At 55.8% G+C, this 10,412-nt stretch overlaps 2 protein-coding genes across 3 annotated transcripts in view; one reads left to right on the top strand and one right to left on the bottom strand.

Moving 5' to 3' along the window:
• TFDP1 (transcription factor Dp-1) overlaps positions 1–2,420 on the top strand; it is a 40,309-nt gene extending 37,889 nt beyond the window's left edge. For both annotated transcript variants that reach the window (XM_047858316.1, XM_047858308.1), the window contains exon 12: positions 1,311–2,420. In XM_047858316.1, coding sequence (XP_047714272.1) covers positions 1,311–1,458 — 148 coding nt within the window. In that variant the 3' untranslated portion in view covers positions 1,459–2,420. The remainder of the gene's footprint in view (positions 1–1,310) is intronic.
• Positions 2,421–3,550: 1,130 nt separating this feature from the next.
• ATP4B (ATPase H+/K+ transporting subunit beta) lies at positions 3,551–9,700 on the bottom strand. The gene is made up of 7 exons (XM_047858325.1): positions 9,589–9,700; positions 8,764–8,892; positions 6,855–6,968; positions 6,544–6,743; positions 5,613–5,669; positions 4,265–4,363; positions 3,551–3,712 (listed from the first exon to the last, which is right to left on the bottom strand). The coding sequence occupies exons 1-7, from the start codon at positions 9,698–9,700 to the stop codon at positions 3,551–3,553; spliced, it is 873 nt and encodes a 290-aa protein (XP_047714281.1).
• Between the last annotated feature and the right edge of the window lie 712 nt (positions 9,701–10,412).

Consider the following 10,412-nt stretch of genomic DNA (forward strand, 5'->3'; position numbering starts at 1 on the left):
GACTTTTGACAACAAGTGTCTGAGCAGGTCAAACGGGTGTGTGCAACTCTTAGTGGGTGTGGGCAGTCACCTTTCGGGGCCCCAGGACCGTGTCTGCTGCCTTGTGTCTGACCCACTCTGTGCCAGGGGCCGCCTGAACCCAGAGGTGTTTCCTCAGGACCCCAGTTTTTAAAATCTCTCTGTTCTAGGCCAGGGTCTTGCCTGAGGCACTGGTGCCATTTGGGGCTAGATGACTGTCCTGCATGCTGCCCGGTGCCTTGTTGATGTGTTTGGTGGCACCCTTGGGCCCAGGTGCCAATAGTCACCCCCCTCACACCCCATGTGACAGCCAGAGATGATTACGTGTCCCCTGCTGAGACTCTCAGGGCCCAGTGCCAACATAGATGGGTTCCAGACGCACGTCTGAGCAGCCCTGCTTCCCTCTAGCACCCAGCCCTGCGACTCCACCTCTCTGCGCCCCTGCTCCCTGCCCTGCTGACCCCAGTGGCCTTCAGAAAGTGCCATTTCATGAAATGGTAGAATGTGTGGGGTCCTGGGGGCTGTTCCTGGAAGTTCAGCTTGCAGAGTGTGTGAGACTCATCTGTTACAGCTCTGCTCCCAGGGCTCCGCACGGTACAGGGCAGGGGGTGATGGTGGTGGTGGTGGTGGAGTGTGGGCCTGGGGTGTCCTTTACACACGCACGCACACACAAGTGCATGTATATACCATCGCATGGCAGTACACATGCACGCATGCGACCACACGTGCACATGACTACACACGTGCATATACAACCACATATATGTATACACGTGCACACAACCACACGCATGCATGCATACATATACAACCATGCACAACCACATACGTGCATAAATGTGCACACACAACTATGCACATGCATATACAACCACATACAGTCACACATGTGCATACATGTGCACACACATACATAGCCATGCACATAACACGTGCACACACAACTCGCTGGGCACCCCCGTGCGCTGCCATCTGGAATGCCTTGCTTTGGAGGGCTCCATGTCCTTTTTGGGGCCCCTTTTTCCTCACCTGTTGTCCCCTCCCTCCTGGAGATCCAGGAGGTCACAAGTACAAGGCCTGGAAGAAGGACCTGTGGTTTCCAGTTTGAGCCTGTCGGGGCTTGGTTTGTGATGTCATGACAGATATTGTGGCCCTGCTGGCGTTGCCTCGTGTGTGGTGATCTGTGTCTTGAGGAGGGGCTTGGGGTGAAGTGCCACCTTGGCGGGAGTGGACGTGGGGGCGCCCCACTCGGGCTGCGTGCTGCTGACCGCCTTGTCTCCTCGTTCCCATAGCGACCTGACCAATGGTGCGGATGGCGTGTTGGCCACGAGCTCCAGCGGGTCCCAGTACAGCGGCTCCCGGGTGGAGACCCCCGTGTCGTACGTCGGGGAGGACGAGGAGGAGGACGACGACTTCAATGAGAATGAGGAGGAGGACTGACACCCGCGGCCGGCCCTCACAGTCCGCATCGGGAGAGACTGCTTTTGGTGTGGGCTGGGTTCCTCCTTGGCCCCTCCCGAGGAGACGCCAGAGTAGGCGAGGGCTGCGTTCTGCGGGGGCTTGGGGCGCGCTGGGGCGCCGGCCACGACGCAGGGCCTCTCTCCGCTGTCCAGGATCTTGTTTGCGTTGTCTGTCTGTAGCTCAGAGTTCACTTTGCCCCTTGGTTCTTGCTGAGTGTGCCTCCTCCCACAGCCCGCCGGCAGCCGCGGACGGTGCCGGCCGAGCCCTGCTCTTCAGCCTTGGGCCACGAATTGTATTAGGACTTTATTTTCCCTTAAATTATATTGACTGTGTGACTCCATCAAGTTCGTTCATTTTTTTTTCCTCTATGTTGCAGCAAATTGCGAAGTTCTTTATTTGTTTTTGTTTTGTTTGGTAAAAGTTCACTGCCGTGCTGGTGCAGCTACGAAAACTGGAGGGCTTGGAGCGGCGTGCGGCTTGCGGTGAGGCCTGCCTGATTTCTCACAGGCAGCGTCTGCAGACTTTACTATATAGTTGTTTACACACCTACACGTCTGTCGTCTAAAGACGCAAACGGAAACAAACGTCGTATTTGTTTCGTGAGCATCTTCCTATAATCTACGATAAAGTTGACATTAAATATAGAGAATGTTCTAACAGTTTTTTAACTCAAAATTTGTCAATCATTTTTAATAGTTCTTTTTTTATAAAAAGAAACGGAATTTCAGGACAGGCAGTAGTCCCTTTTAAAATTTATTCACAAAGAACCATTAACCGCACAGTTGCTGTTAGCTGCCTGTTCTACAACAATAGTCTTTTTATTGAAACACAAATAAACTTTTCTGTAATATTTTATGGAATATAAAGAGACTTTAATTGTTTGACTTGTTTAACTCGGCACTGTTAGTTTTTATTAATAAAACGCGCATGGGCATTTTAAACCAGCTCCGTGTTCCTCTAATTCACGATTATTGTGCGGAAGCTGCAGTGTGTGTCTTCTCGCTGAGCGAGGACAGTCACCGGGCCGCGCACAGAGCGCCCCTCACCCTCCTCCTGCATCCTCAGAGCTGGGACAGGTTCTGGGCTATTGAGTCTCAGAAGGAATAAGATCGTCAGAGAAGAAAGGACAGTTCACCATCTTAACTTGAACCAGCTGAGAAAACCCACCAGTGTTTTGAAGCCACAGGCCTTGCAAGGGAGCCCACAGTCCCGTGGGTGGATGTGGCCACCTGCCTGCTCTGGCCGGTCATGACTTCCCTCAACTGCCCTGAGGGCCAGGGGGCCACTGAGTTCTGGCGCCCTTTGCCTGCTGTGTGTGGGCGGGACCCCCAGACAACGTGTGGGGTGCTTGCATGGGAGTAAGACACCAGGCCGCATGCGATACTAGGGTGGGAGGCGGGGTTGCTCTGGGACAGGGGGCTTGTTTGGCCACAATGCTCCAGGTTTTTCTAGAGCAGCTGGCAGAGGCGGAGGCGTGACCCTTGGCGACCGCAGCGCCCTGACTCCCTCTGGGGTTTGCTCTGCCCCACCCGCCACCTGCTCACCACCCCTCCTTACCAGCCAGAGCTCTGGCTCCCCAGCGTAGTCTGATTTCCCTGACTTGGGATTGAAACTTTAAGAAGAGGGTTCTTAAAGAAAAAGTGACTTTTTTGTTATTTTTCCCCTTATCAGGAAAGACGTGACTGTTGTATGTAGAGCAAAGTGTGACTTTAATGTGCTTTATTTGTACAGGGTAGGAATTGTGTCTTTAAAAGCAAGCCTTCCGATCGTCCGTCCTTGTGAGGCGTGTTTCTTGCTGACGTGGGTCCCAGGAGATCGCAGAGGTCAGGGAAGCTGAGGCACAGTAAGGAGAGAGAAGTTCGCCTGGGGCGAGTATCTGGGTCTCGTTAGTGGGTAACCACTGCCTCGGGGTCACCGTGTTGGCCCAGCGTTTTGATCCTCACTATGAATTCTGTGTCAAGGAGCAGAGAAGACTTAGCGAGAAGCCGTCGACTCCAGTGCTAAGTGTTTACAGGTCACGGCCTGCGGCTCTGGGCTGCTTCCAGTGCTTGGCGGCCAGGCACCCTGTTCTCTACTGCTGGATTTTGAGCTTGAACTCCACCTTCCCCTCGTAGGGATCGTGGGGGTTGTCAAATGTTACATGATCGGCCAGGATCTTGCACACGATGAGGACCTCCGTGTTTCTGGGGACGTTGAGAAGTTTTACAGCGACCAGAGGGTTGCTGTAGTGGGGCTGGAACGATGTGGGAAGACGGGAGGAAGCGAGAGTTAGAAACTGTGGCAGACATCCGGGCGGGCTGCTTGGAGGCGGTGCCCGCCTGCCCTATCTGAGCATGGCTGCCCTCACACGCTCTGCTGTGTGCCAGAACTCACAGGGACAGAGGGGTCTCTCTCCATGTAGGAACGAGGAGAGTCGGTCTGGGGGGTGAGACAGCACCAGTGACAAAGTTGGCCTCAAATTGTACTTGATGAAAATTAGTTTAAAAATAGAACAGGAAAAATTAAGAGACTTGGAGGAAGTGCTTCAAAATGGCTATGTGGTGTCCCAACAGGATTTGGGAAGTGCTCGGAAGGTAGAAGAATTAGGTTTGATATTTATGTTTTGTGTGAGAGCCTTGTGCTTTCCGGTAGTTACGGGCGGTGGGTTTGGGAAGTGCCCAGAGAGCTGTGTGGTCAGGATGGGCTGAGGCAGCCTGGTTTGCGGTGCAGGTGAATGTTGATGGCTGTCCTCACGCCAAGCACGTTGCTAACTTTGAGACGGTTCTGCGGCTGGTGGCAGGCCTACCTGTGCTTTGCTCCCGTAGTAAGGGAAGTAGTGGAGGCTGAAGGTGCCGTTGGGTGGGAAGTACTCCACCTGCAGGGGCTGGGCGTCCTTTTGCTGGTCCTGGGGACAGAGAGGCCACCGCCTGGGTGAGGCAGGAGCTGGGTACATGTGCGTGCAGCTTGTGTGTGTCCTGCCTGGTTGTCTGTGTGTGTGTGCACGCAAACAGTTCGTGTGCAGTTACCAGAGACCAGATCTGGTCTTTAGGATCAGTACTGAGATCCCATTGGGCACATAACCTATTAGTTTGCCAAACTAAGGTCACTTTGGTGACCTATCAGAGTGAAGAATGTGCTGGTCTGTCCGTATACGGGAGTGAAAGCCGAGAGGCTGGGTGGGCCGGTTTTGCCAAAACTGGCCAAAAGTTTGCGTGACAGTCTGGGGTAAGCACTGCTTTCTCGTTTCTCGTCATTGTCAGGGTCTGCGAACTGCCTGGCGGGTGGCTGGATTTCGTCAGAACACAGATGGAGAACACTTTGGTGTCTGTTAAAGCTCAGGTTGGCCTACATGTGTGGTCGAGTGACTACAGGAGGGCCCAGAGCGAGCCAGGGACTCGCCCACAAGAGACAGGCCCTGGAGGTAGGCGCTGCCCTAAGGGAGCCTCCTGTCGCAGCCGCCAGGGAAACAAGCTTTAGAAAATAATGATGAACGGAAGCAGTCTGTTTTTTGTGCTTGAAAACTGGTTTTGCAGCGGGAGGCGGGGAGGGGGGGGCTCAGCCAGTTAAGCGTCTGACTCTTGATTTTGGCTCAGGTCGTGGTCTCATAGTTTGTGACATGGAACCCTGCTTCGGGCTCTGTGCTGACAGTGTGGAGCCTGCTTGGGATTCTCCCTCTCTCTCTGCCCCTCCCCTGTGTGCGTGCTCGCCCTCTCTCTCTCTCTCTCTCTCTCTTTCTCTCTCTCAAAATAGGTAAATGAAAAAATTTTTAAAAAGCTGGTTTTTAGAAAAACTGCAGTGAATTCATGCCAACTCTTAGGAGCCCGAACACGTATGCTGTTAAACATCCATGGCTGTTGGTCACCTGGCATACGTGTAAGTAAATAAGAGAAAAAAACTGTAAAAAGGTACCTCGGTTTTTTCTAAACTGCCACCAAATACTTTGAAGCGTGTTAGTAACGTACTGTTCCAGACGCTTCTGGAAGCAGAACAGTAACAACGATACACTGTTTTTCTTACTCGGTTTTTGTGCCCTTAATGAAGCTGCTCTAAGTATGGTTTGTGACGGTTCGTGCGACTGTGGATCCGGACGGTTGGGCTGGCGGCTGAGAGGAGCTTGGGGAGAAGTGGCTCCACCGCCACGGCTGCGCACTCACCAGGAAGGCGCAGTCCACCCTGGGCGCCGTGCTGTTGCTGGGGAGGAACTTGACGATCTGGAAGGGAAGGGCATCCTTGTAGCTCTCCTGCCGGCTGTGTGTGTGAAGGGCCTGTCCGGCCTGGGGCTCCGTTGTCACCGCCCGCAGAGCCACTCCCTGGTGCTCCGTGGGGCCCTGGAGCGGGCGCGGCAGCTGCCCCTGCCGCCCGCAGCTCACCTGTGCTGCTCTCACGTCATGCTCTTTCAGCCTCCTAGGGTCTCGGCCTTCAGATGTACCTCCTTGTGCCTGGTGCCCAGGGCAGTACTGCCCTCCCTGCACGCCCTTCCCCTGCCAGGTGGTGACGAGACCCAGCAGGGACCCAGGAGCGTGTGCAGGGCACACACTCGTGGCCTCCCCGTCTCTCGGGAAGGGAGATAAATAGCACTCGGCAGGTGTGGGGAGTCCCGAGACCGCACCTGTCGCCCAGTATGGAGCAGACACCCCTGGCCCTTCTGCCGTCGTCAGCCTCTGGTGGGATGTTCCCGTCCCCTGCACTGAGGCTGCATGGGCTGTGCTCTCCTGCGGCTCTCACACTGGCCTGTCCAGCCTCCCTCATGCCTGGCAGAGGGTCCCTGGCCCATATTGAAAACCTCTGCTCTGGATTGTGTCCGGGTGCCCACCCAGCACCTGTATGTGGCCCGGCTGCTGTCGAGCTGTTGTGCACACGAGCTGGACTCTGCTGCCCAGTGTCGAGGTGCTGCTGCTGTGTGAGCTGTTTTCAGGTCGTATCGGGGGGGAAGCTCAGGGCACGCTGAGCATAGGAACAGAGCGGGAGGGGGCAGCGGTGCACGTCCCAGCCCCGCCACCGTGGACAGGGGCACGTGGGTCACGTGAGGGCCAGACCCCCGGCCTCCATGCCACGGCCGTCTCCACAGGGGCCCTCAGGACTCACCCTGTTCATTTTAATCACAAAGCACGGCCTTCCTTCTGCGAAGCCGAAGTTGGGGTCCACCAGCCCTGAGCAATTTTGTAGCATGTCTGCTGTGAACTTGCAGGAGAACTTGGTGTGGTTGGGGGCCGTGAACTTTTCCTGGAAGAAGTACTCCTTGGAGGTGCAGTTGATGTTGTCCTGCTGGGACTCTGGCGAGTAGCCTGCGGGGACACGTGCACTGGGGCTGGCTGGAGGGGGGCATAGCCCAGGCCCCTCCACGAAATTGTCTTGGAAGCGGGAAAAGCAGAGGCTGGAAGCTTGTTAAACTTCACCTGCCAGGAAGGTGTGGAGGGTGTGCACGAGGTCCACCCAGGTCCTGTTGTCGGAAACATTGTAGGAAATGTCCAGGCCCTTGTCCCCGTAGACATCTGGCCTCAAGGTCACCCCTGGGAAGAGAGCAGGACGCGTGTGACTCAGTTACCCCCAAGGTGTTGGTCACACCCAGCCACGTGCTGCAGACTCCCACACACCGCTGTCTGGCCCGGTGGCCAAGCATGGGTTGCTGCAGTCCTCAGGGGCCCCCGTGCGAGGGGACAGTGTCTGCGTGTCCTCCGCAACAGTGGCTCCACAGGGGCCCTGCCTGACTCGTCGGAACCACGCTAGGCGGAGTTGTATTTGAATACACATTTGAAAAATCTTCACTGGTTTTGATTAAAAGCAATTGACAACATGTTAATTGTACAAAAAGGATGCACACGTGTAGGGAGTGGCAGTGGTTGCCTGTGTGCTGGGCGTCCTCACTTCTGTGAGCGTCAGACACGCGACCCTGTGTGTGCCATAAATTGGATAAATGGGGTCCCACCACCCAGATTCCACTCTCCTCCTTCCGTGTCCCGATGCTGTTGTAAGTGTGTCGTCATCGAACTGTCCACAGATACCACGTGCTGTTTCCCTGTGTGAACGAAGCTGGCCCCTTTGACGTGGAGACTTTTTAGATACGTCAGCCGGTGTTCTGTCCTTTCGTGGATGCTGTGGGCGCAACGTCTGTGTGCAGATTCAGGTCAAACCCTGGCGAGGATCTGACCCAGGGGAGCGTGGGCACACCGCACAGGGTCCTCTCTGCTGGCGCTCTCAGCCTGTTCGTGCGTGTCAGTTGTGGCTGCTCCCCCCCACCCCCCGGGCTCCGGGCGAAGCACGTGTGCCACGCATCATGCTCTGTTCTGCGGCCACCGTGAGCTTACCTGTTGCCTGGCTCTAAAAACAATGCCCAGTAGAGCACTGTGGTGTGATGCCAGGTGAAGGGATTTCCCGAAGACCCCTGGGGTGGAGGGGCCTGCCTGGGGGAACACACGCCCCCTGGCTCTCACTGCTGGGTTTTCCTTTCCTCCCACAGGAAGCGGTGTGGCCGCTGGGCATTTCTCGGGCTATTGCTTCCGTGGGAAGTGTAGGGACGCCACCCACGAGTGGTGAGCGTCTCCATAGTTGTGCTGGAAAGTGCGTTTTCCTCCTTCACTTCTTCCCCTTTCTCCCCCTGCCCTTTCTCGTTTGGTCTGTGCAGGCAGCTGGGCTAGGTCCAGAGGTGACTCCGGACACCGGGCTCGGCCTTCGTTCCAAGCGTCCTTCCCCACACGGGACGGCAGACCAGCTGCTCTTAGAGAACAGTGTGTTCTGAACCGAGCTCGTGTTTGTGGACGTGGTAACAGGAGAGGCCTCGGTGCAGACGTGCGTCCAGTGCAAGACAAAAGCCCTTTCCTCCCACCAAGCCCTTTCCTCTGGCCCCAGCCTCCCTGCTCGGTGCCTTCTCCCAGACGGGCCCTGTGCACCTTTGTCGGCATCTAAAGTGAGCGATATGAACATGGTCCCTGTAACAAATCTGTTTTAACAATTAAAACGACAGCCAAAGTCTGACCATAACCTGGAGCCACTGTCCTCAAAAGAAGCTGAGGGGCTATCCATGCCTGGGGGGGCCCCTTTAGAGTCCTGGGGCCCAGGGTGGGGCAGGAGGGTGTCCCCTTTAGAGTCCTGGGGCCCTGGTGGGAGGGTGTCCCCCTTCTGAGCCCTGAGGCCCCAGCGGGGATGGGAGGGTGTCCCCCTCAGAGCCCTGGGCCCTGGCATGAGTGGCCCCTCCTGATTGCCTCTCTGGGCTTTGTTCCTGAGGGTCTGTGTTCTGAGCCCAGGGCTCCCGGACTGCATGTGGCCTGACGCACTGGGTCCTGGGGTCCGGGCATGAGCCCCCCTTACCTGGTGACTTTAGCTGGTCTTGGTAGTCAGGTGTGTACGGGTCGATTGTGCACATGAGTGTGTAAATGCACAGAGCAAAGATTGCGGTCATCACCACGTAGAAGGCCACGTAGTAGAGGCTGATCCATACTGCAGGAAAGGGGGTGTGCAGTGTAAAGCTGCAGGTTTAACCACCTCAGTGCACAAGGCAGTGGTGTTCACAGTGCATTCACACACAGTGCTGTGCAACCATCACGTCTGTCAGGTTCTAGAACGTTCTCCTCACCCAAGAGGTGCTCCGTACCCCTTAACAGTCTTTAAAAATCATAACTTTGGGGCGCTTGGGTGGCTCAGTCAGTTAAGCATCTGGCTTAGTTTCATCTCAGGTCATGATCTCACGGTTCGTGGGTTCGAACTGTCCGTCAAGCTCTGTGCTGGCAGCTCAGAGCCCAGAGCCTGTTCGGATTCTGTGTCTCCCTCTCTCTGCCCCTCCCCACTTGTGCTATGTCTCACTCTCAGAATAAATAAATAAAAATGAAAAAAAGTTTTTTAAATAAAAAAATAAAAATCGTTAAGTTTTAGGAGCATAGCTTTAAAAATGCTGTTCTCAAGTCTGTGGCTGAACCTTTGCGGCCAGCTCTCAGATGATCCCACTTTGTCAGGGGGGCGTTGGAGCCAAAATGGGCCTTTGGGTTATCTGGTTGGAGACAGGCAGCCTCCTGGGTCCTGGGTGCCTGGGCGGCACAGCGTCCCCATCCCCGCGGGCACACCCCCCACCCCACCACGTCCCCATCCCTGCGGGCACACCCCCCACCCCACCATGTCCCCGTCCCCGTGGGCACACACCCCACCGCGACAGCGTCCGGCCCAGCATCTGCCCGGTGTCCGGGTTCCAGCAGTAGCGCTGAAACTCCTCCATCCGCTGGCTGCATGACTTCTTCTCCTGCAGCGCCGCCATCGCCCCTGCGGATCAGGGAGCTCCCCACACCTGGCCTGAGGGGAGAAAGGTGGCCTGTGGGTTTTATAGTCTCCTCCCCTGAAGGTCAAGTCTCGGGAGAAAGAACCAGGGCGTGATCACGCCTTGCTATCCAAACACAGTGGCTATCAGATGCCTCCTCACCTCGCCACCCCTCCTCTCCGGATGCCCTTGGCCGAGTCCTTGTCTGCTCTGGCCCCTGGCACCTTGTTGAAATGCAGATTCTGACCCAGCGGGGGCTCCTGGTGTACTGTGCCTGTGGCTTTAGGACCCCGGTGATGTCCGGGGCACGCATGGGCTGACAGCACGTTGGAATTACCAGGCCGTAGATTCCTGCCGCCTGTCCCAGGGCCGAGTTTCTGAGTGAGCTGACCTGCCAAGGCGGCCTGACCGCCCAGAGGGCTGCAGGCCCCCTGAACACCCTGACGCAGGACCAGAGGCAGGAGACCTTGGCGGTTTATGTAGCTGGGGCCGTGACATCTGCTCACCGGGGTACCTACCGCTGCCATGAGACAAATGTACCACAGAAGACTTTTCACAAATATCCAAGTCAAAGCCTGATTAAGACTTTTCACAAATATCCAAGTCAAAGCCTGATTAAGGACCTAGGATTTCATTTGCTGTCCCCTCTAGGTTTTCCCTCTGAGGGGACATTTGTGGCCAAATTTGACCATTTCATTTGGAAGAAGAATAA

This window comes from Prionailurus viverrinus, chromosome A1 (genome assembly GCF_022837055.1).
Source record: "Prionailurus viverrinus isolate Anna chromosome A1, UM_Priviv_1.0, whole genome shotgun sequence".
Lineage (NCBI taxonomy): Eukaryota > Metazoa > Chordata > Mammalia > Carnivora > Felidae > Prionailurus > Prionailurus viverrinus.

Coding starts and splice junctions, on each gene's coding strand:
- ATP4B (XM_047858325.1), bottom strand. CDS start 9,700: ATGGCGGCGCTGCAGGAGAAGAAGTCATGCAGCCAGCGGATGGAGGAG. Junction 6,969..8,763: donor AGACCAGCTAAAGTCACCAG/GTAAGGGGGGCT, acceptor CTCTCTTCCCAG/GGGTGACCTTGAGGCCAGAT. Junction 3,713..4,264: donor ACTACGGGAGCAAAGCACAG/GTAGGCCTGCCA, acceptor ACATCGTTCCAG/CCCCACTACAGCAACCCTCT.